At 35.8% G+C, this 25,048-nt stretch overlaps 3 protein-coding genes across 4 annotated transcripts; all 3 read left to right on the top strand.

Annotated features, from left to right (window-relative positions):
* Positions 1-1,336: 1,336 nt before the first annotated feature.
* LOC113762207 (chitinase domain-containing protein 1) lies at positions 1,337-7,919 on the top strand. The gene is made up of 8 exons (XM_027305544.1): positions 1,337-1,618; positions 1,741-1,814; positions 2,909-2,989; positions 4,134-4,218; positions 4,701-4,798; positions 5,579-5,666; positions 6,389-6,737; positions 7,520-7,919. Exons 1-8 carry the CDS (start codon positions 1,337-1,339, stop codon positions 7,768-7,770), a joined length of 1,308 nt encoding a protein of 435 aa, XP_027161345.1. The 3' UTR covers positions 7,771-7,919.
* Positions 7,920-8,731: 812 nt separating this feature from the next.
* LOC113762435 (rhodanese-like domain-containing protein 4, chloroplastic) lies at positions 8,732-13,117 on the top strand. Its single transcript, XM_027305890.1, has 8 exons — positions 8,732-9,588; positions 10,482-10,584; positions 10,697-10,780; positions 10,866-10,937; positions 11,022-11,096; positions 11,448-11,528; positions 11,745-11,990; positions 12,368-13,117. Exons 1-8 carry the CDS (start codon positions 8,933-8,935, stop codon positions 12,413-12,415), a joined length of 1,365 nt encoding a protein of 454 aa, XP_027161691.1. The 5' UTR covers positions 8,732-8,932; the 3' UTR covers positions 12,416-13,117.
* Positions 13,118-14,573: 1,456 nt separating this feature from the next.
* Positions 14,574-18,466, top strand: LOC113762971 (histone H3-like centromeric protein HTR12). Of its 2 annotated transcripts, XM_027306636.1 has the most exons (7): positions 14,574-14,723; positions 14,842-14,882; positions 14,988-15,030; positions 15,189-15,316; positions 17,207-17,281; positions 17,572-17,647; positions 18,071-18,466. In XM_027306636.1, the coding sequence occupies exons 1-7, from the start codon at positions 14,669-14,671 to the stop codon at positions 18,124-18,126; spliced, it is 474 nt and encodes a 157-aa protein (XP_027162437.1). In that variant the 5' UTR covers positions 14,574-14,668; the 3' UTR covers positions 18,127-18,466. The 2 variants fall into 2 exon arrangements, with proteins under 2 accessions (XP_027162437.1, XP_027162438.1); XM_027306637.1 differs by lacking the exon at positions 18,071-18,466 and having other exon boundaries at positions 17,535-17,620.
* The last annotated feature ends 6,582 nt before the right edge of the window (positions 18,467-25,048 follow it).

The following is a 25,048-nucleotide window of genomic DNA, read 5'->3' as shown; positions in this document are numbered from 1 at the left end:
ATTGTCGCCCTTTTTACTTTGGTAAGAAAATGTCAGGAAGTCGTCTAATATTCTAAAGGAGCTTTGCAATAATGGTTGGACTTATAGTAGTGCAAATACGTGGCAGTGAATATATAGTGTGTGTCTATATATATATATATTAGTGATGAATATATATCTTAAATAATTTGTTTCGATTCTAGACCATAATCACTCTAAAATTTCATAGGTGAATTTTATATAGCTACTACTATTACAGATTGCAGCTTGAGTTAATTTCAAAAGATAATATACACCAAATCTCATGAATAAATATAAGGATTAATTACATTTTGTTCTCTTGAACTTGACCCTTAACGACACATTGCCTCCATAAACTCCAAATGTATACACTTTATCCCTCATGATTGATCTGTTAACGGGTTAAGATGAAGAAGGTATATTTTGTTTGACGAAAATGTTCCTAACTAATTTTTGAACGTGTAGTAATTGTAACCCTAACAAATGTCTATTTTTACAATAGTTGCTAAATTCATTTTAAGAAGACTACACCATATATTTTGTCTTGTAGCAATTTACCAAAAAAGCTAAAAATTTTGTAAAAAAGTCTAAGCAACTCAAATTGTCAATCTCAATACTAATAACGTGCCTATTTTAGATTAAATAAAGTTAATGAGTGCTATGGAAATGAAAATTATTTAGAAATCTTTTTATTGTAACATTTTTATATGAAATAAAAAAGGCGATTGAAAAATAAAAATTAAAGTAGAAAATGTTTTTATAGAATCTCACAATTTTTAACCAAATAATTTAGTACCCAACAAAATATGAAGCAAAGTGTAAGTGTAACCCAAAAATACGAATTCACATCTTATTCACTTGTGATAATCTTCTGAGACTACAAAGCAAGCGAAATTTATCGAAACTTATTCACTTATAATTTAAAGGAAGAAGAAGAAGCAACTGAAAACTAGTGTAAAAGTTTTGCGAATTCTTTTATAACTTTCTAACCCTTTAACAAACTTTTTCAACTCTTTGATATTTTCCCATATTTTATTTTTTAAAATTTTTTATGCTATATGACCAGTATTTTTTTCCCCAATAAAGCATTATCCAACTATCAGGGTGTATTATCGTTTTGGAAAAAAAAAAAAAAAAAACTATCAGGGTGTATGGCCTTTTTTTTTTTTTTTTTTGTAGGAGCGTGTATGGGCATTAGTGTCATTTTTATCAAAATCTTGGATAGAAAATTTATTATTAATTAAGCTGGAAAAATGTGGCTTAGTGAGATTACACTCGTATTATTATATAGTCTCGCTTTCTTTCTTAGATTGAAGCAAGGTCCGTTAAGAGGGATATGGGCAAGAAAACACACCGGCGAGTCGGACCCAACTCCGACCGTCGATCCAGCAGAGTTGAAACGTCTGATCACCGGCACGTGGACTCAGTGGAGACTCCAACGAGCCAAGAACGCAAGCGAACTATTACCTTGTTCCTCGTCTTCATCATATTTCCCGCCATTTCAGCGATCGTTTACCGTAGAATCTACTCACCGTATACGGCTACGGTCCCGAATCTACCGGATGTTTACCGGAGAGGCCTTGTTAAGACTGACGTATATTACCGTGAAGTCCTCGCTGTACGCGCTCTGCGCTTCATTTTTTTTTTCAAGGGCACTCTGCTCTTCAATTGTGTTACTTGAAAAGATTGAGTTTTGATTGAGAGGAATTTATTCGTTGCTCAAATTTTCAAGAAATGCAGGAGCATATGAAGGTTTCGGAAAATGTGAGTCGGCGGCAGTTTGAAAATCCTGTGCTGGCATATATTACTCCTTGGTATTTTCATATATTACACTTTTATGAAGTTAATCATTAGAAGATCTTATATGTTCTTAATTTATTTGAATACCTTTCTTGATAAGATAAATTTTTTTGAATACCTCATTGATGCTTTCTGTGTTTATGTATTTAGTTTTTTTTTTTTGTTCATGTTATTGCTGATATTGGTATAATATACGAAGTTAAAATTTTATAGGTGTTTAAAGAAATGGATTATCAACTTAAAACTTCTGAATTTTTCTTTTTTTCTTTTAGTAAGTACTACTAGTAGTCTCTAACACCAATTTGGAATAAAAATTAACCACACCGGCTGTGTAATGTGCTGCTCTAGATGCATGCCACACTTGCCCATTTGAACAGAGGTCATTGTGCTGATTGTAAGTCTGTAAAATACACCAATTAATCTGGTAAAAAAATACTTAATAGATCCGGTCTACAAGCCCAGGTTATGGAATACTATATTTAAGAGTCACATGATCATGGTAATGTATGATGATATATTAAATGTAGTGACTAGTGAGCGATATACTATGACGCAAGAAAACTCATGTGGCTATTGAATATGCCACATGGTCTATAAGGCCGGGGGGGGGGGGTGTCATAAACTGGATCCAGTTAGGTAATTTCTGTAGTCCTGATTCTAAATCCGCTTATGTAAAATACTGAGTGTGTGTAGGATGGATTAATTTAATCTAAAGAAAAAAATAGAAACAAAAATCCCAAAGAACATTAGAGTCTAGTTCTTGACTGCATTAAACTTTTACATGCACTAGATACTGACACTCTATTGTTTGTACCACTGATCAGAATCGAAGACTGGGGTGACACTTGATTTTGCTTTTTAAGAACCTCCAGCTGAAAGTAGGGGGTTTGATCTTGCAATATTGAGTCAAAAACCTGAATGAAAGGGAGATTAGGTGCAATTAGTTATTTTGTTGTATTTTTCTAAAATAGAAAATAAAAATTTTGACCTTCGACTCTGTTTAATGGTATTGGTGTCAGGCATTTGTTTAAGTACATTTTTGTTAGCAAAATTGTTGTTCTCTTGATTTTTAAATGGAGATTTCATTGTTAAAGAATATATGGGGCAGGAACTCAAAAGGATATGACCTGGCCAAGAAGTTCACTTCTAAGCTGACACATATATCACCTGTGTGGTATGAACTTAAGAGGTATGGAATCTGCAGTCTCATGGTGATTTACTGCACTTGTTCATGCATGCTATAAGTTGCTATAAGTTACTGCACTTGTTACTGCACTTGTTCATGCATGCTATAAGTTACTGCACTTGTTACTGCACTTGTTCACTTCTATTGTTCAAGATGATCAGCAAGCACTAGTTCCTATTGTCTATCTCTCTAGCACGTCTATGATGGTCCTGTGATCCCATCTTGCTGCTAATTGGTTTCTAGAGGTTGTTGTGTAAGACAGGTTGACTGTCTCAAAATCAAACTTTATTAGCAAAGTTATAAATTTCAAGAAGAGAAGGTGATATAAACAGAGGGATGTTTAATAATTCCTTCACCATAGTGGTTGCATATTCAGAAAAGCAATATGCTAAAGCAACTCAATTATTCTAAAAATGAAAAATTAGGTGGAAAGGGAGGGAGATGAGGTTAATGACTTGTAAGTGTGGAGATAACCAAAGCATTTTTGTCCTGTAGTAGCATATGCTACTTAAGAGATAAATGATAATTTAACCTGCTAACTGGTTTGTTTGACACTATTTTGCACTTGGAATGAAAGCCACGAAGCATCATTGATTGGAAGGCTTGGAAAATTACAAACAAGAGATGTGAGGGCACATAGGGGAAGGGAAAGCAACTGGAGGAAGTGAAGAAACTATTTTTCTTGAGAGCAACTTTTACCTGAAACTTTTGTAATTAAGCTGTGTAAGTAGGTTATGTTTTGAGTAGGAATACACGGGTGAAGATGTCATAAATAATTGAGTGGATATACATCTTGTAAAGCACCTTGTGAACCCTTGTGGAGTGCAGGGTAGGGTATTGGATGTTTATCCTTAACCACCATGGTGTATGTTAGCTTTTTTATCAAAAGAAATAAAATCCAGATCTTCATGTTGTCAAGTGCTGCATGCTGAATAAATCTTATCAGAAATGTATGTAAATCTTGCTCTTTTATATGTATATTAAAGGATAAAAGTTCTGCATCAGTTCTGAAGGCTACTAAGAAAGATAATGGGGATCTTTGGGTCATTCCGATCACTGCCAATTGGTTTCCAGTTTATTGCTCAATTTCCTTAATGCTTTGTTTCCCTCTTTCAAATTCTATGCTGATCAGTTTGTCTCATGGCAGCGAAGGAAGCACATTTATTCTAGACGGAAGACATAATGCTGATACTGGATGGATTTCGGATATTAGAATGAAGGGTGATGCTAAGGTTTGGCCAAATTACCTGTTATGTGAAGATTCTATGTTCTGTCATTCTAAAGCAGAATTAAGGAATCTACTTAGGTCTTTAAAATTGGAAATCACGGTTTGCAATAGAAAAAGTACTAGAATGGCAAGTGGTTGATGCAAAATACTCTGGAAAGGGGAGAAAAAGAAAATAAGAAAGCTTCAGTTATACTGAAACATACACACACAAACACATTTTCTTGCCCATATTTCTTGCCCATATCTAGGATCCCTTTTTACCCTTGAACAGCTTTCCACTTTCCGCAGGTCAATTGTAATTTTTCAAGCTGGTACATAAAATTACTATAATTGGTGTGCTGATTGATTTGTTTCAAGTCTTCCATGAGTATCTGCATTTAAACGGTCCCCTTGACCATCTTCTAAATGCGATTTTAGAAGCATTTTGCACCTTTTTCTCCAATACTTGACTTTAAGGACGGTTTCCTTATTCTGATGCTCTAGTAGATATTACCAAGAGTTGTTTTGGAAGCAATCCCTGTGGATCTGCTAACCAAGAAGAAACAAAGGAAAAAAGTCATCAACCTTATTGTAGCAGAATGCAAGTAAGTACCTTTGTTTTCTCTGAGATGATGTTTCATAAAATTTTGGTGCTCCTTTAGAATCACTTACATCTTTTGGCTTCATGTTTTCTTGTGTTTTTGTATGTGACATTAGTTTTGACACAGTGGTCAATGGTAAGGATTATATTTATTTAAATATGGAGAGATATTATCAAACACTTTCTATGAGGAAATCTAACGTCAGGTTCTAACTTGATTTGAAACATAAGTACCTCATCCCTTGTTGATGTTTAAAAAGCTTGTATTATGTGGTATGGATATATTAATCATAATTCTATCAGGCTTCTCCTCCATTTTTTTATTTATTTTATTTGTTTATTTATTTTTGGTGTATGTGTATTGAGGCTGAAAGTAAGATCAATGTTACCATGAGCATTGGTAAAACTTCAGCAGCAATCTGACTGACAGTGAGAGGGTATGATGATTTGCTGCAAGACAGAAGGGTATTTTCCACCAATATTTTAGTTGGACATAACAGGGGCAAAGGAAAAAGCTGCATTTTCCAGACACACTTTGGATGATTATTTAATAAAGTTTTAGCCATCTAGTTCACGGCAAACTGGCTGCAGTCCTGTGTGTAGTAGTTATAATGCCTTTGGATTTAGTTTCTTTTAAATTATTTCTCTTGTTCATCATGCTCCAAGTAATTAGAATTCAAATTCCTGTGCCTTGGTCTTGTATGAAATTGTGGACTGTTTTAGTCTCCTCTTTGTTAGATATGGTTTTCATCAGTCTAAACATCTTTTGGCACCCTTTGTACAGGGAAATGGATTATGATGGTATTGTACTTGAATCTTGGTCAAGGTGGGCAAACTATGGTGTCTTGCATAATCCAGAAATGAGGAAGATGGTATGCTTACCTCCTCAAATCCTTTCTTTTCTTGTATATGAGGGTTACACCACTTTAAGTATTTCTGACACAATTTCAGCTTTCTTACTTGGCCAATTTTCGCCATTTCTTGATTAGTTTCATGACTAACATAAACTTGGGTTTGGGAAAAAATGTTTTTCTTCAAAATCTGACAAATAGTCTTCTTACCATATGAAGTCATGAAGCTCAACCTTTTTAGTCACCAATTTGAGTATATCAAAATGGCCTATTGGCGAAGGGAAAAACTCCTGACTTTCAGGGTTAGGCACATGCTACAGGTTGATTCCTGGCAACTGGTTCAGGTTGCCCCTAGTTGGTAAATGAACAGCCTAGCCTGACCCAGGTTCTTGGTTATCAAAATTCTAAGAGAAAATAAAAGATGCCAAGCCAGTTATGGGCCTCAATTTGCTGGGACAGGTGGTGAGAACCTTAGTTATGAAGGAGCATAGAAGTGTGCTGGATCAGCCCTTGAACTTTAGATTTAATTGTGATATCTGATGCACGCTATTGATGATCTGTAGAGACAGCTAGATAGCTTTACCTATCAGACAGTTATCTTTGAAATGGCACATATATAGTTATGTCGGAGTTGATTTAGTAATAGCACTTCATGCAGTTTGGTGCTTTTTGCTGTTTGTTAACAACAACAACAGTAGCATTATTACCACTTATTGAGCCTTTACTTCTTTTTCAACGTCTAGGCCTTGCAATTTATAAAGCAACTAGGAGAAGCTATGCATTCAGTAATCCTCGAGAGAAATGGGCAGACTTTGTTCTTAGTCTATGTTATAGGCCCACCATATTCAGATCAACTACAGCCACATGATTTTGGACCAGAAGATCTGCTAAGCTTGAGTAACGTCGTAGATGGTTTCTCGCTTATGACATATGATTTCTCAGTTCCTCATAATCCGGGTCCCAATGCACCTTTGAAGTGGATCCGCTCCATCTTGAAGCTTCTTCTTGGTTCTGACAATGGCAGTCAGGGGTTGGCTAAAAAGATATTTCTTGGCATCAATTTCTATGGAAAAGATTTCATGCATTCGGGAGGTATGAGTAAGATTTTCTTATTTACCCTCCATATTATGTTCATTTCTGGGTAGCATCTAACAGCATACGTGTGTGAAGAGGTTGTCATACTTTGCCTGACATAGGTTGATTCTAGCTATGGTTATGTGAAAACCTATTCAGGAGTCTTGCGTTTAGCTTATGTAAACTTAAAGCACCGTTATAGCTACTCTATTTAGGGCTATTCAAGACTTGTACTTATTGGAAATAGCTAGATAAAGTAATATACATAAAATTTTCAAGAATTACTTGTTAAAGTAGCTTTAGAGAAGTTTGGCTGATGAGAGTGGGCCCAAAGGATTGTCTTTACGGGAAAAAGTAACAGGGAATTTATATTAAACTATGCAGCATTATCATATATTGAGCTTTGTAGATTTCAAGTATTTCTTCCTCATATTTACATACTTAACAAGTAGCTTATGCAATCAAATTCCCCTGTTTTTACCTGGAACTAGTCTGGGGATAACACAATGTTTTTCATGTTGACACCTCTTTCCCTCTTATTTTCTATGTTCAACCAAGGAAAGTAAAGTGAAAGAAACCATCTTCCTTCTTTCCCTTTTGATTTCTCCCCTGAAATGTGGCTTACATTTGATGAGACACTAAGGAAAATGAAGAAGATAAAATAGAATGAAATATATGGTCAAAGCATGAGATTCTGAGCTTAATTGATTTTTTGTTCTGCTTGTTGAATTCCTGGTAACATGTAATGGTTTTTTGCTGAAAAATATTTGATTTACATTTCCTTCAATGTGCATTTGCAGGAGGTGGGGAACCAATCCTAGGCAGAGATTATCTTTCTTTGCTGGAGCAGCACAGGCCTGTATTGCAATGGGAAAAGAACAGTGCTGAGCATTTTTTCTTGTACTCTGATGACAAACATATCAAGCATATCGTGTTCTACCCATCACTGATGTCAATTGCTGCACGGCTTGAGGAAGCTCGTTTGTGGGGTGCTGGCATCTCGATTTGGGAGATTGGGCAAGGTTTGGATTACTTTTTTGAGATCTTATGACGACCACTGCCCACCGCTGCCGTGTTCTTAGATTCAGTAACCTGAGTTCCATGATTTTGTAAGCTAAGTAACATGTTTTTTCTTGTAGTTTTTCCTGATAAAGTTGTACTAGTTGTTTCTAAGTCTACAAGAGATGCAGCTTTACATGAGCTAAGTAACATGTTTTTTCTTGTAGTTTTTCCTGATAAAGTTGTACTAGTTGTTTCTAAGTCTACAAGACTGCTAATTTTTTTTTTTTTTTTTACTTGGTTCACATTTTTGCTCCCCTTCATTTCCTACCTTTTTTGTGGAGACTGGTGATTCTATGATAGATAGTTTCCTGATAAAGTAGACTGTTACAGTAATATTAAAAGGTTTAGGCAATTCATTGTCCACTTATCATTCCGCCTGCATGTGTGTTATCAGATGACAAGTCGACAACTCTTAAATGGAGTTCAAACAAGGCATATCGATGAGGGTTTTATTCGCTGTCAAGTTTATAGTTGGAACCTCTTGTCTTGTGCCTGACAATTGAGGGAAAAACCGTTGAGATTTTTTCTTCTATATGGATGTTATTAATTAATGGTCGAGTCTTGGAACATACTACTATTTTTGGTATAATTGCTCAAAAGTGAACAACATCAAGAGTAAGGATTAGGCAGTCAGTAGTAATTGCAATTTTGCTTGCGTGTAATGTTGCAGCAGAACAGCTATTTGTTAACATCTTCAAAGTCATTAAAGTAGGAGAGATTAGCATTCGTCAATCCTTAGAGGGCTGTGTACTGTGGAGCGTTGAAATCGTGGTACTGCTTGAACAATTTAACATCATCACCAGAGTTTCTATTCTATAAACTTCCTCAGAAAATTCTCAGCCACAAATCAACGAAAGCACCCAACTATACAGCCAACATGATCACCAAAGCTGCGATCCTCACTTGCCACGTGTCACTCCGCAAGTGGTTCGATAGTCATCCCAGTTCGCATCACCAAACTTTCCATACTCATGACCATAGCTGAAATATCAAAATATCAAACTTGAAACCCACTACTGTCTCAATTGGGCATGACAGAATTCCAGTCTTAAAAAGATTCAATTTTTGGCTCAAGGCAACCTTTCAATTACAATTCTTGAAGCGGTTAAGGCTTTCTGAGCAATAGATATCTGATTATCCAGAATTATGCAATGGAGGCCCTTAATGCTGTCGGTTTGACCCCACTATCTGTACTTTCAGAAAGAAGAACTGAACCCAGAAAATATCTACCGTTCCACGCAGTTCCTCAGATCAAGACGTGCCCGACATTAGCAAATTTTAGGAGGGATTCTGCAAAAGTAGCTGGGGCTTTACCGAAAACTATTGGTGCGGGTATAGTGCTACTATCCTCCGTTCTTGGTAGTGGATCAGCTGAAGCACTATCATATGAGGAAGCATTACAGCAGTCACTGGGGGAATTCCCCAGTTTAGACTTGGATGCCTTTGATGTCAGTGGAGTTATTGATAGTGTTACCAACTTTGTAGCGGAAAATCCTCTAGTTGTAGGTGGGGGTGTAGCCATTTTGGCTGTGCCACTTCTTTTATCTCAGGTGTTTGGTAAGTCTAAGCCATGGGGTGTTGAGTCTGCCAAGGCTGCTTATGCAAAATTGAATGATGATGCCAGTGCTCAACTGCTTGATATAAGACCACCGGTAGAATTAAGGCGAGTAGGCAGTCCGGATGTTCGAGGTTTGAAGAAGAAGCCAGTGGCTGTTGCTTATAAAGGTGATGATAAGCTGGGGTTCTTGAAGAAATTGTCTTTAAAGTTTAAGGAACCAGAAAACACTACACTATTCATCCTAGACAAGTAAGATTATGATCCCTTTCTTTCTTCACTTCTTATTGTTCATGTCAATGGGCTAGAATGTCTCCCAAGTTCAATAGTAATTCCAAGTTAAAGCTCGACAAGTCGGGGAAAGACAAACATACTTCGATAGCACATTGATTTCAATCAGACACTTTGCATTATGCCTTCATTGACCATGACTCACATCATTAGTGCTCCAAACCACATAATTTCTTTGTATCAGACTGACCAACGTGTAAAAATCTATTGCCGAACTGTTGTACATTGCATTGTTCTGATGCCATAACTGTTTACTAGTTCAATGAGGCCTCATGTAGCCGGAAAAAATATAAAATATAAAAAACTGAGAATCAAGTTAAATTCTATTTGACGAAGTTGTTGCAGTTGTAGTCATTATTGAGGGCTTCGGCTAAAAAATTTACTGCTGAAGCATCATTCAAGTGAATTTTAAGTTCTCTAGCTCATCCTTCTAAGCCATAGTCAGTAATTAGCCTTATCATAGACTTTCAGTGATAGGTTCGGACTCCATCGGCATTGGTTTCTGAGGTTAAGCACATGAAAAATTAAGGTAGGCTTGAATGTTGTAGTCATTCAATTAGGGCTACTTTCAGGTTTCTTGAGGAATAAACCATACACTTATCACACTTATTTAAGCAAAGCTTGAATTTTGTAGTCATCCAGTTACTACAAGATCTAATGTTCTTCATCAGCCGGAGGTGGTCTACATTTAACTTATATTTTCTGAAGGTCTTTTGCACAGAGAGCTTTCTTGCTTGCAAATGCTTGTTCTATTTATTTTCCCTAACATGTCTACAAAAGTTTCCCTTTTGGCTCTTTTCTGAACATTGACGTATAAATTTCAATTGTAAGTTGTTAACCTTTGGTGAAGCCAGATTTAATGGGAACTCAGAACTGGTTGCTGAGCTTGTGACAGCAAATGGCTTCAAAGCTGCTTATGCAATCAGAGATGGAGCAGAAGGATCCCGAGGATGGATGGTTGCTGCATAACCTAAAAAACGTTTTTCAATTATGTAAAAGCATTTAGGCTTTACTATTAATTTATGCAATAGTTCAATTGAAACTTATATTTTGAGTGTTGAAAATGCAGAGCAGTGGTCTTCCGTGGACTCTTCCAAAGAAATTCAGCCTTGATCTCAGCAATTTGACTGACACAATTGGTGGTACCGTTGGTGTATGTGTCCGGATGCATGCTGTATTCTAGGTCAATCTTTTATGATAGTTGGAAGTAAAAGCTTTAATCCACTTTGTTTTTTCAGGAGGCAGATGCGACATCTGTGATTCTTGGCATTGCTGCTGCAACTGGATTAGGATTGCTAGCATTCTCAGAGGTTAGACTAATGCTTTCTCATTCAAAGGCTAATGATCGTGTTTCTTTAGGAGGATTGCTGCTAACGTTTTTATACCTTTCTTAGGTCGAAACAATTCTGCAAGTATTAGGTTCAGCTGCGCTTTTCCAGTTAATTGGCCAAAAATTCCTGTTTGCAGAGGTTTGTGTAATGCTATTTTTAGTTTCCGCAATGATATTGCCTTGAAATTGCCCTCTCCATGTGCTGGAGAGAATGAGAGTCCACTTGTTCAATTCAACCTTGAAGGTCCTTTTATTTGTGCAGCATCTATGACTTGTGTTTTGTTTATTTATTTAGATTCTTTAGTAAGATCTTGAAAGGTCCTTCCCTGTTCTTATAGCACTCAAATTTAGCTGCCAAAATCCAAAAAAGCATTTATGCATACCTCGAGACATTTTATGTAAACCAATAGAGCCTTGTATCCATGCTTTTGCTAAAACATGCTCTGGACGTGAGAAACTGTGCAAATATTTCTCCACTCTGTTTTGACAGGATAGGAAGAAAACTCTAGAGAAAGTTGACGAGTTTTTTACCACGAAGGTTGCCCCTAAGGAGCTTGTAGGTGATGTTAAGGTAAGCTGCATGACACTTAATTACCAATCCGTTGCATCTATCTCTTAGTTTCGTGAACTTGTCTCCTTTATTTGAATGCGAGTTTGTATGTTCTTTAATTTCTTTTTGCTTTGCTCCTTCCTCTATTAATAACTGGGTTTCTTGTTCTAAAGGATGATATTTGGTTCTACTAATTCAATTCATGATATGTTCCGTTCTGCTTTCTATTCAATTCAGCTAATTGGGAAGGCTCTTCTACCGTTACCCGTGACTAGCAAGGCGCTACCTGCACCTACAGAAGCAAACCCTGGTACAATTGGTAGCACGACAGAGAGAGTTGAATCGGTTCCTGGGGTGAGTGATGCGCCATCTAAAGTAGAAGCAGTCGCAGAGCCAACAGCAGAAATCAATTCAGTTCCTAAAGCAGAAGTTGAAACAGATTCACTGCCTGGAATTTCAAGACCTCTTTCTCCTTACCCTAATGTAAGTTCTTTGCAGTTGTCTAATGATATTTATGTTTATGCAACAAAGCAAGCCCCTCAGCAGGCACATATTCCTGTAACCAACTGGTCATTATCTTCTGGCCATCTGATAGCACAAAAGGATGTTCCTCCCTCAAGCCAACACTTGGCAGCAAATTTTGGTACTTGATAAAGTCAATGGGTAAAGAAAATATGTGTCGGACGGTTTCAGTTTAAAGGTTATAGCAATGGAGGGAAACCAAATATCTTCAGTTATCCCTGCTGTTCCCCGCCTAGGAACGAATCTTTTTGTTTTTTACCGTCCAAGTTGATCTGCAAACAATTTGATGAAGTTCATTAATGCCTCTTTTTTCTGCCATTTTTTTCATCCAATTGCAGTATCCGGATCTGAAGCCTCCAGCATCTCCTATGCCTGCACAACCATAAAGTTTGAAGTGCAAATTTTTAAGCTTCAGGCACTTAAAATGCAGGTTTGAGTCAGGACATGGCAGAGCTACTTCATGAATTCTTCAATATGTGCTGCTCGCTGAAAATTTTTGAACTTGTGATTACCTAAGTGAAAGATCCAGGGACACGATTTCCATCAGTTGACGATACTTAAGTTAGTTGCGGCATCTCTGGTTTGGAGTAACATCTTATATGTTGTGTGGTTAGGTTTAGATCTATTTGGGTTTACTGATGTGCTTGATTTCACCATCTTAAACTCATGAGAAACGGACAGTAAGCAAAGGGTGAATGAAGAAAGTTGATGATGCTTGAATGCTAGTATCGTTACATTTCCTTCGTATCCATGCTCTTACAGTCCACAACTTAGAAGTGTCTGGTGTTAAACAAGGGATTCCTAATTGCGTCTTTGAAATATGCCTGATTCGGGCATCTTACTATGTGCACAATTCATCAAAACCTGCCGGGTCTGGTGGACTGTTTGGGATTGTGTAATTGTCAAGCAATACATAGACTGACAGCTGCAAGCAGGCCATCGCATCTGCAGGCAAAAAATGGCTCTGTGCATGAATCCGCAATGTTCAATGCGTGGTCTCTCTCTGAAGATGTGATCTAATAAAACTTTTTCTTTTCTGAATCTTGAGGTGTTATATGCAGAAACATGAAAGCAGAGGATTAGATGGATTGCAATTGCGAGAAATTTATGTCATGAAAGAGCCCAGCTCAGTCTGAAAGGGGAGATTTCTTTTGTTCTCATGTTTCTTATTTTGTTGCATGTTTTCACAATTTTAGACTACATGGGAGTAGGGGTGTTAATGAGTCGAGTTGAGTTCGTGTAGTGCTATGCTAGAGTTCGAACTCGATGCTATATGAGGCTGTTTGAACTCGAGCGGACAAAAAATTATATAACTCGACTCAACTCAACAAAATGCATTTCCAAGCTTGAGCTCGGCTACTTGAAGCTTGAGACTAGTCTCAAACTTTAACAAGTTCTAGGGCGCAAAATAAAACTCGAAAAAAAAAAGCTCAAAAATTTATGGTAAGCTATCTAAAATTCTCATTTCTTTTTCAGTTATTACAATATCACATTTTTTGCCATTTATAGATTTTATTGAGTAGACAACATTTATGGTAAATTACCTAAAACATAAATCTTTATTAGTCATTTCATAATTAAAATAGAATATAAGATAAATAATATACTAATAATCAAGCTATTCGATGAGCACTCGAATTGCACAAATGAAGGTTCGAACTTGACTTGTTATATGCATCGAGCTACCGATCAAGTTCAAGTTGAGCATTTGACAAAGCTGCTGGCAAGTTAATTGCGAATGACTCGACTCGCCAGGACAGCAGCCCTACAAGGGAGAATCAAAAGACTCCTATAATCTATTTTTCACCTTATGCCTTGTGAGATTCGCGGACACAATACGCTATTATCAATCTAACTATGCATAAATTGAAGATGAGAAAATATGATCAAACATGCAAGGCTTAAGAACCATCTATGAGGAGTACTACCTTTGGTTACTTATGAATAAAACAGTGCCAAAAAGCAATTGATTATGAAGCTGTTCCTTAGGTGGGAGGGGGGCAAAATCAATTTCAAATTAACCAGTTGCAGTAATCTTTGCCTAAAACTTAATCATAAAAGCCCTTCTGAGGTCAGCAAACAAATCCTAATAGGATCCATGACACAAATGTCATTATAGCTTAACAAGTATAGTAGTAGCAGCATCTAAACACGTAATTGTATTAGTAATGAACTTTTAAGCCACGTATTAGTGTATTGGCAGACAAGTTTTTTGCCAAGTTTATCTGCTACAAGTTTTTTAAAAACTTTAACTACAATAATCTCAAAAAATTTCTCAAAATTTTTAAACTCTACACTTCAAAATATTAAAAAAAAAAACACATTTCAACAATTTTTTTAAAAACTTCTACAGTAAATTACAGTAAAATTTTAAACAAACACTAAAAAACTTACTTGCAAGGGATTACAAAAGGCCGGGAAACCCATCACCATCAGAGACGATACGGGTTTTACCCAAACCCAAACCGAAATAACTACAGCACCAAAATCGAAACTGAAATCGAGCGGGAAACCCAAGATTATCCTACCGTTGCAACTCACAACTCAATTCAACTTTCATCAATTTCCCTCCACCTCCTTATTCTACTAGTACTACTTCAAAACAAGAAGAAACCAAAAAAAAAAAAAAAGTAAAATTGATGGCGAGAACCAAACACCCGGCTTCACGAACCCGAAATCATACTAAACCCACCGGTTATTCCTTTCTTCCCATCTCTTCGTTCTTTTTCTGAATTTTCAGTAATTGATTCTTCTTTTCTTTTCTTTTTTTTGTTTAAACCCTAATTTTATTTTTTCCCCTGTCAATTTTCAGGCGTCGCCACTGCCGGAACCGCCACTTCTTCCGCTGCTGCGGTACTCCTCTTCACTTCCCTCCCTCTCTCCATTTTTTAGACGCATTACTACGCCGTTTGACTAATTTGTTTTATGTATATGTATATATATTTTTGGAGTTAACAGACGCCTACGAGGAGAAGTCCGAGGAGCCCAGCAGCAAAAACAAGTGAGCGAAATCTAGAAAGTTGTTAATTTTTTCTTCTGTGAAATTTTCTTTCCCCTTTTTTAGTGGAAATGTGAACTCAGTATATCTTCAGAGAATTATAGGTGAGGGCTGGTTTTGGGGGAAATGTTGATTTTGGTTTCTTATGTGTTCGATTAAAGGTCCGAGACAGGCGGGAAGGCAGAAAAAGAAATATCGGCACAGGCCAGGGACGGTGGCTCTTAGGGAAATTCGGCATTTCCAGAGGACTTGGAAACTCCTCATTCCTGCTGCTCCTTTCATTAGACTTGTAATTTTCCGCTTTGTTTCTGTTTTTCTCTATACGCTTGTCCAGGATTCATGCTTGTGAGTGTGCCTATGAGTGGGGCAACCTGTTTATATGCATACTTAAAGATCTGTACTAGAATTTTTAATTAATGTTATATTAGGTGTTTTATATTTTCGAAATCTTGTAATAGTTTCATATGAAACATATAGTTTGGGGATATTAGGCTGAAAGTCGACCTAGAACCCACTTCCCGAAAGCATTGACAGCCAAGTAAAGTTTGTCCTTTCATGTCTTAACACATGTGAACTTTGAGCTGCTCTACAAATACGGGTACTTGCATCCTCATAGTTCTGATGTTTGAGGCTTTAACTGTTGTAACGGAGCTTTGAATATATCTTGCCCAAATTTTGTAAGAGATAATTGGATTCTGCAATCTCATTCTACAGCAGTCTTGTCTGTATATGTAGTTGAATTTCTGTAGGTCATGATCTTGAGGTTGTCAGTTGTATTGTTGTCGGGTTATGACTCTGTTTTTTGATTAATTGCTTCAGTAAACTTGTTTTCTGCTAGAAAATTAGAATAGTGAATGTTGATTAACTAACTCATGGGCATCACTGTTGATGTTGTAGGGTACATCCCCTACACTAAATCAGCATAAGCTCTTGTTTTTGAAAGCACGTCATCAATGAATGCTTCAACTAATTGTCAATTCGTAGTGTACACTGACAACTTCATGAACTGAGTAATGTTTGAAGATGTCTGTGCTTGTCATGTGTTAGTAGATATTTGTGTGCAAATATGACTACAAAGTAAAAATATGAGTGCTAAGTAGAGCAAATTAGTTTTCTTGAATAAGGTCTGATGATGTCATATAATTGCTTTGAGTTTGCTCCTCCTGGCTATAGATGTCTTTCAACCAGGATTCCAAGTATGCATGCAGATACAGTCAGTCCAGATTTAGTCTCTCTTCTTATTTTTCCATACACGCCCTATCCATTATATGCATATGTATTTGCATGATTTGCATCTTGGTCATGATTTGCCATGGGCGTGTAAGAAGGCTGTATGTTTAACTTTGTTAGTTTGTTGTTATCACTGTTATGGGGTTATTATTATTGTTATGACTAATTATTTTTGTTGGTTTGGAGATTGTGAATTTGACGGCTTGATCATTTTGAATCCGTGATTGAGTTAGGAATTAGAAATAAACTGGCAAAGAAAGAGTTTACATTTCCAATACCTTGCAAATTCCAGTTACAGCTATGATATGCTAAGTATATTTTTTTAAAACAATGAATTTCAAGTGCTAGAGATAGTATAGAATTCCTTGTAGCTTTTTGGGCTGTCTTGCATTTCAAATGATCCAGATGTTATGGTCATGACGCATTTTGGTTCATAATATTAGACAGCATTAGATGTGATTGAATTACTCATTTTGTATTTTCCCTTGTGTGGCTAAGTTTGTACGGGGGATAATCTAATGCAACTTTAGATTTTGTTTAACTTCTATTGGATCGTATGGAGGTGAGATAATTAGTTTTGGGGTGACAAGTAAGTAGGATAACATTAGAGATAACTTATTCATTCTTAATGTGCACATAATTTTTTTTCCCAGATATCTTGTCAGTTTTCTGGTGAAACCAACATCATAAGAAAAACTATTTCAGACTGGATCTGGAATTCCTGGAATATCATTTCCAGGATTTCAGACTTCTAAGACATAAAGGCGAAACTTAAGAACTAAACGAAACCTTAGAGCAATTTCTTCTTTGCTTTTCAACATGTATCCCCTGCACTTTCTATCTTTCTTTTACTGTCTGTGACTGTCATTTTATTCAGTAAAGGAAGTTGTATACTCCTTGCTTTGTTCTTCATTCCAATTGTAGGTTCTGATTACTACTTATAATCTAGGTGAAAGAAATTAGCAACTTTTATACACTAGATGTTACTCGTTGGACAGCTGAAGCCTTGGTGGCACTTCAGGAGGTAAGAAAGATTTTAGATTGATAGGTTTGTCTTTCCAATGTTTTGGTTGTCTTAGTAGTTGCAGTAATTTGCGTGGTTTATGTGTAGACAGTTTATTTTTTATTGTTTTTAATTTTCAGTTTCACTATTCAGGTATATGGTAAAATACATACTAGTGGATAACCACTGGGGATTATTTGTGTGGTTTTTATTTTTTATTGGTTTTTGATCAGTGTATATGGTAAAATACATTTTCTTCATTCATCAACACTAGTGGATAACCACTGGGGATTATTTCACTCCGCTCATAGGCTGCAGAGGATTACCTGGTTCAGTTGTTTGAGGATGCAATGCTATGTGCAATCCATGCAAAGCGCGTAACACTTAGTAAGTTCTGGTCTTTCTTGAATGTCCTCAATTTGTTGTTTCTGAGTGGTAATTCATTTATGAGTTTTATGGAAGTTTTTTGAAGCATTGTTTCCATTGTCATAACACTTGCTATTTATATGACTGTTGTCATCTACTCTATTTGTAACTCAAAGTAATCAAGTGTTCACATTTTGGACTGTATATGACAGTTTGAAGCACTGGTTCTAGTACCTGGCCCATGAGTAGTACTTTGGTTCCTGAGCTACGACTACTCATCCAGCTCTAAAGTGATAAACAAATAAATCCATTTTCAGATTTCCATTTTTTTTTCTCAGTTCCAAGTCATAGTGGATCCCTCTGTGCACTTTGGACATTGATGCTGATAATTTTGGTTCTCGTATTTGAAGAATATTGAATCTTCTTTTGCTTCTTGCCACTCAGTGAAAAAAGATTGGGAATTGGCACGACGTCTTGGAGGAAAGGGCCAACCTTGGTGAGAAGCATCCCATTTGCAATGCTGCCCAATGTTTAATGGCCAATTACTGGATTATTCATTTGCCTGTATCAGAGGCTTTAGAAGCTTTGTTGTCACTGTTGTGCAGATTGTAAGTTATGACTTTTTTTTTTTTGTATTTAGATACACTTCTTCAGCTGTAGGTAATCTGAAAATTGAGTAGCCAAGTATAGAATGAAAATTGTCATCTGTGGTGAAGACGGCTTTGTAGCTTATGTTGCTGATACATACCACACAAAATTGTCAGTCATCTTGTAGATTGGGTCAACTAACCCGTCTGCTTTTTGCAGAAACAAGGTGGACGAGATGAGTTTTTGGTCTGATGTCCTTTATTTCGCCCTACTTACCATCTTCGAGCACGATACTCCTCTAGTGTATACATCTAGACATTTTTTTTAGCTATAGACTTGGAAAAGGGTAAAACATTTGCACATCAGCTTGGTTTCTCCTTTGAATGCTATTAGCTGATTTTCTATCCTCAACGTGTGTAATTTGTCACACAGACAAATGTGGCAGAGGCAAGCCCGCGAAAACTCCCCATGGAGTAAAGAGCCTTAGCAAGCATCTTTCCTATAAGCCTAAACAAACATTAAAGTGGGTGTGAACATGAGAATCAATTTTTTTCCCCTTTTAAAATACCACTCGTGTCCGCATTTCTTTGAAGGTTGCCTTGCTACCTTTTTTGAACAGATATTCTTGGATTGCTAAGGTCTTCTTGTGTGCGAGCAGAAATTGGGGTAAGCAATGGCTTGTATCTGTTTTAGCTGGGAGTCGGCGTTTTGATTTTTGTTTCACATTTTGGCCCTTTCTCTTGTTTAAATTGGGGCGAAGAGCATCAATAAATTCACAATCTCGGACGCAGCTCACCGATGAGATGATGAACTATTATGTTTCTAAGTTTGCCTCGTCTTCCAATCTCTGACAAAGAGCATCAGTCAATTCACTTTTGGGTTAATTTCATTTTGTCCCTCCAAATTATATATGAAATTCTACTTTAATTCTTGAATTTTAAAATGGGACACTTAAATTTCTAAACTATAGAATGTGTTCCAATTAAGCAAAATCAATGATGGAATTCAAAAAATTAATGGTGTATTAGGAGTGTGAAGAACACACTCCATTAATGTGTGATTGTGTAACTATATAAACCAAAAGAATAGGGGCATAAGATGATTTTACCTTTTTTTAATTCCTTCTTCTTTGTCCTTCCATTTTTCTTTTTTTTTTTTTGTCCTTATTCTTCGTCTTCCCCATCCTTCCCAGTCGCATCCCCACCTCTACCACCCCATCTTCCACCGCTGTCACTCTCTAACCTCTCCCCTTCCAACCCCCGCCACCCCACTATTTCCAATCCCTTTTCCGCCCCCGCATTTTGCTGGTCACCAAAACCCATCACCATTAATCCATTCTTAATATTGACTCTCCCCTCTTTTTGATAATGGCTGATCTCTGTCCGCTTTAGCCATCATCGAATTTCCTACTTTTCTATGTTTCTTTTCAATATCAAAGATTCCAGGGATAAAACATGCATCAAGAAGTTAAAAAAAATTTCAACTTGAAGCTTGAAATTTGTTTTTGGATCTGTTGGTATGGGATCTTCCATGGAGGTTACAGTGGCCTTGAAGGTTTTATTGAGTGAAAGAATACTGAAAGAAAAGGCAAGAAACTTATCGGATAGCAATTCCCATATTTTTTCCCCCTTTACTAAAGCATACTAACCTTCTGTATTTGAATCCAATTGTGATATCAATTTCGAAATCTCAACCAAGTACACCTTCAATTTGTTTTCATCTTTTAGACAATTTAGTTCACATCCCCAATTTTGTAGTCTAAATTATGCATTCTACTTGAAATTTTCTTTTTTGGCCTGACGATTTTGGGCGATGAGCATAAAGATGACCTAGAGGCCTTTTCCAATCCTTTGTAGTTTCTTTTCCCCAATTTTCTTGGGGAAGAGACTGAGCGGGCCGATTTTGGGAGCTAGTGAACTCGCTGCTCCAACTTCGCCGCCAGTAATCCAAACGAACACTTGCACCACTTGGATCGGGTCAAACTTCGGCAGCACTTCAGATCCAATGAAGAAGCTACTGCTGTTGGTGATAATGCTACTTAGGGAAGAAAAAATTGGAGAGTCAATGACAACTATAGGGGGAAAGGATAGGAGGTTGCCTATTGCATCAATTGGTTGGGTTCTTTTCAGTGAACTCCATCCTTTTTTTCTTGATATTGGCCGGAAAAGTTGAGAAAAGGGCATGATGGAAGAAGAAGAAAAGGAAAAAACAAAAAAAAAAAGAATGATGAAGAAGGAAAAGACCAAAAAAAAAAGGAAATTACTTTTATGTCCCTTTTTTGGTTTATAACACTTACAAAAGATGAAATTACTTTTATGTCCCTATTTTTTTTGGTTTGTAACACTTGCACAATCATGCTACACGAAGGTGCTGTTCACACTCTTAATACACCATCAATTTTTTTTATCCCGTTACCGAATTTACTTAACTGGAACACATCTTATAGTTTAGGGACTTAAGTGTTTCATTATAAAATTCAGAGACTGAAGTGAAATTTGACTTATAGTTTTTTGAGGGGACAAAATGAAATTAACTCAAACACTTTCGGTATCACAAGTGTTACATGTTGCATCATACGGTAGGGTAATCCTAACCCGTGTAGTTTGGTCCAGAATGGCAAGGGTCCGGAGATAAGTACATCGCAAGCACCAGCCGAAAAGTAGGCTTCATTGGTCCCTTTTTTTTCGTTTTTCCCTCTGTCCTCATTTTTTTGCTTCCTACTGGAAACTTGAAAGTAGGTGCCCATGTGCGTGTACACATGGGCCCATGTGTGTATATATATACACACACACGTATATACACACGTATGTGTGTATGTGATGATGATGATGGTATCAGCTTGAGCATTTTTATTTTTTGTTCAATCGTCATCTCTACTCCTACTCCTATTCTATCCTAATCTAATTAGGGGGAGATCCAACTGGATCTATGGGAGACCGATGGAGACAGAACCACCACCGGATCACCCGTCTGAATTTTTTGAAGAACCACAAATATGACAAATTGATGGGAGGTAAAGTTTGAATATGGCTTGGTGGTGGCCACTTGCCTAAGGCTAATGGTTGTATCAGCTTGAGCATGGAGGTTCGTTTTTCCATCGAGCCAGTACGGGTGATATGTCATCTTCTAACAAATGGAATAAGTACGAGTGATATGTCATCTTGGCTACACTTAATGGTACGAATAACAATTCTTTCGGTGAGAATGCTCTTCTACATCTAAATTATTTATAAGAGGTAAATAGAGCGTAAACACTAACTTATATATTGTGAATGGAAGCAAATTTTGATTTAAATAAGAATTAATCCTATATATGCTTATAGCATATACAGATATATATATATATATTGGCAATATGAATGGATGTTATATGTATAAGAATTGAAGTTGAAATTCATATTGAGATAATAACATATATTCATGTTCGTGAGTGCATATAAAATTAATTTAATAAATAAACCTTCTCTTCCCTATTCTTTCCAAAACTCAAGAATGCGGCACACCAAGCTGCTCTTGGCATTATCCCTCGCAGTCAAGAATCAGGACCGCACCCTCCCACCTCCCCTAGTAGGGAGACTGTGGGCCCCCCTCCCCCCACCCACAAAGCCACCTTGCACCTTTGATTTTTTTTTTTTTTTGTCAGCAAAAATACATTTGTATAACCTACTCTATCATAATCTAGGGGGAGCCTAAGGAGGCTGTAATAAGGGCTAGTGGGTATACAGATCCAATTAGATCAAGAGAGTGCTATGACACAACCCTTAAATTTTTTTTACTACTGATGAGGTTTGAACCTCTCACCAACAGTCCAAGGAGGAACTTAAGTCCCTCCCTGGTGGTCACTGAGCCATTGGCCTAGTGGTTACCCGGCACCTTTGATTTTCTGGCTACTTGCGTAGTAGCCTGAAATTGGAATGTGTCTTACGCAGCTCTGTCAGTCATTCGGTAGGAATAGTTTACGGAAAATTCAATCTGATACAATATGCTAGTAAATTATGACGTTGACTTGTATTTTGTCGTTACAAGGTACTATGTCCTGAACTCGCATATACGTGTCATTGATCGACGATTTTTCCAGGTGAGCTTGCATCCATCTTTTTGAACAAAATTTGTCAAGAATTGAAATGCAAATGAAGAACAACGTTTCAAAAAGATAACTGTGCTTTAAAAAAAAAAGAAGAAGAAGTTTCAAAGTCCCTGATTATTAATAATATGATCCTCCTCCTCCTCCTATAGTTCTATCACGTTCTTGTACTACAAACTAAGACAATAAAATGGCAAATTTGAAATATTTGGAATGAGATTATATTCTCTCTTCTAAAATGAGTTTTTTAATATTATTTTGAAATGAGTTGCACGTGTTATAAAAAAATTAAACTAAGAGAGCTATAAAAACACTTAGATCCTATATGATAATCCAATTCAGCATTTAAATTTAATGGATTCAGATCTTAACATGTTCCGATGCGTTTGATAACTAAAAATTGAATATCTAAATTAATTAAACGGCATTAGATTTTTTTAGATAAAACTTGCTCTCGAAATAAGTGATAAACTATTCACTTATCACTGAATGTCATGTACACTCAAATGTATTAAATTTAATACTTAACAATTTAATAGCTTATGGATTCAAATTTCATATTTCAGTTTTCATACTTCAAATTTATCAAATGCACCCTTAAATAATAGTGCCAAACTGAACTAAGTTGGGCTAAGATAGCTCGACTTGGATGGATATGACCTACATAAAAGAATGAACTACCAACACATATAAGTCAAGTCCCAAGAATCACTCCGATGATTAAATCAGTTTTTGAAATTAGAGAGTTCTCAGAAATGAGTAATTAGAGAAGGTCCAGTGTCTTACGGAATGACTCTTATAGTTTCTAAATTCAAGGTTCGAATTCTGAATCTGACAGTTGAGGGTTGAAAAAGTACAAAGAGGGGTAGGAGCTATTCAAAAAAAAGAGTAATTAGAAAAAGGTATCAATATAGTAAAGGTCTTGTTCATGAATAGCTTTTGTGATGTATACATGATATTTATAGTGATTAATATAGTAATAATATTCGTACAATGTAGTAATTAATTACTTTTTATTTAGTAATTAATATAGTAATAATATTTGTACAATGTAGAAGGCTCGAGTAGAAGTGTTCATGGACCAAGTAACCAGTCTCCTTATAATTTCGTAGATACTAATAGCAAAAATTTTATTCCATATTCTAAAGTTATGGAATAGGATCAGGGACATAGAGTTATCCAACACTGAGATTAAAAATGAAAAAATATAATTAAATTAACATTGAAAACAATACAAAACATATCCAAATTAGAAAAATATGAAAATTAAACTCTATGCCGTTTTATTTATTATCAGTGTGAGATATTCAAAATCAAGGTTGAAATTTTTTTCAATTTTTATGGCAGTTTCTTTTTTCTTTTTTTTTGGTTTTCTTTGTCTTTGATTTCATATGTAACATATATAATGTCACCTTAGTTGCTATTTTAAAGTTATAGTAATTAAAGAAACTAAGAATTGGTTTATTATAAGAAATTTGGTTAAAAGAAAACTTAATACTTTTATGATTGTTATTCAAAAATAATTTTAATCATATGGTAATATAGATACTAATAATATGCTTTTATAAGGAAATTAATTGTATACAACAAAAGAAAGGAACAACATAATAGTAAAGCGCATGAGTTAGTGGCGATGAATGAACGGTTTGGAAATGGTAGAAGGGAGTTAGGATTAATGAGTGAAGTTCAAAATTTGTGGAAAAAATGATAGATGTATAATGGGTCTCCTAACTGAATTTAGTATCATATAACTAATAATTATAGATACAAGAATTAGTCATTGTAACCAACTCTATACATATGCAGGTAAGTTCGGATAATTGCAGTTTTTTTAAATTAAACATCATATCCTAATTGTTTAAATAAGTTCTATTAGTCTAATAAATTTTAAAACTGTGGATTGGTTACCAGCTACCATAAAATAACCATTATCCTAATTAAAAAGATCGCACATCCAACGAGATTTTTTCAGCCAACCACACACACACACACACGCACGTATATAAAGGAACCAATGAGGTGGATAATAGTCATGAGGGTTTGAGTTTCCGTAAATTTTGAGAGCCATATCAATTTATGTTGGGATAATTTCAGAAACCTCCTCTGAGGTTTCTAACAAATTCACTAGTCTTTCTTGAAATTTACAATATTACATAAATCTCCCTCGAGGTTAAGATTTTGATAATAAAATTAGTCCAAAAAATAACATTAAAATGTACTTTAAAAAGAGAAACGAAACTTTTATTCTATAAATACCCTTTATGCATGTATATAAATTGTAGTAGTAAAATAATTAAAAATTAGAAACAATAAGTATACACATTTCACCGCTCAAAAAGTTCACATTTAATAAATTAAACAACATAAATAAGCAACAAAACTATACTAATGATCACAAGATTAAAAAAAACAGATTAGTCATCTCTTTTGACATAATGTTTTGTTATGATTCTTGTGATTTTGAACATCAAAATTTGAATTTTACCTTTCTTTTCCCTCTTTCCTCCATTAGATATATATTCAAAAAAATTTACCTAATGGAGGAAGGAGGAAGAAAAAGGCAAAATTAGAAAATTTTTCTGTTCAAAATCACAAGAATCATAGCAAACATCATATGAAAAAAGATGATTAGTCTGTTTTGCTAGATCTTGTAATCATTAATGCAGTTTTGTTATTTATTTGTATTGTCTAATTTATTAAATATGAATTTTTTGAAAGATGAAATATGCGTATTAATTATTTTTATTTTT

This window comes from Coffea eugenioides, chromosome 2, assembly GCF_003713205.1.
Source record: "Coffea eugenioides isolate CCC68of chromosome 2, Ceug_1.0, whole genome shotgun sequence".
Taxonomy (NCBI): domain Eukaryota; kingdom Viridiplantae; phylum Streptophyta; class Magnoliopsida; order Gentianales; family Rubiaceae; genus Coffea; species Coffea eugenioides.
Note: the sequence above shows the minus strand (reverse complement) of the source record. Positions and strands in the feature narration are given on the sequence as shown.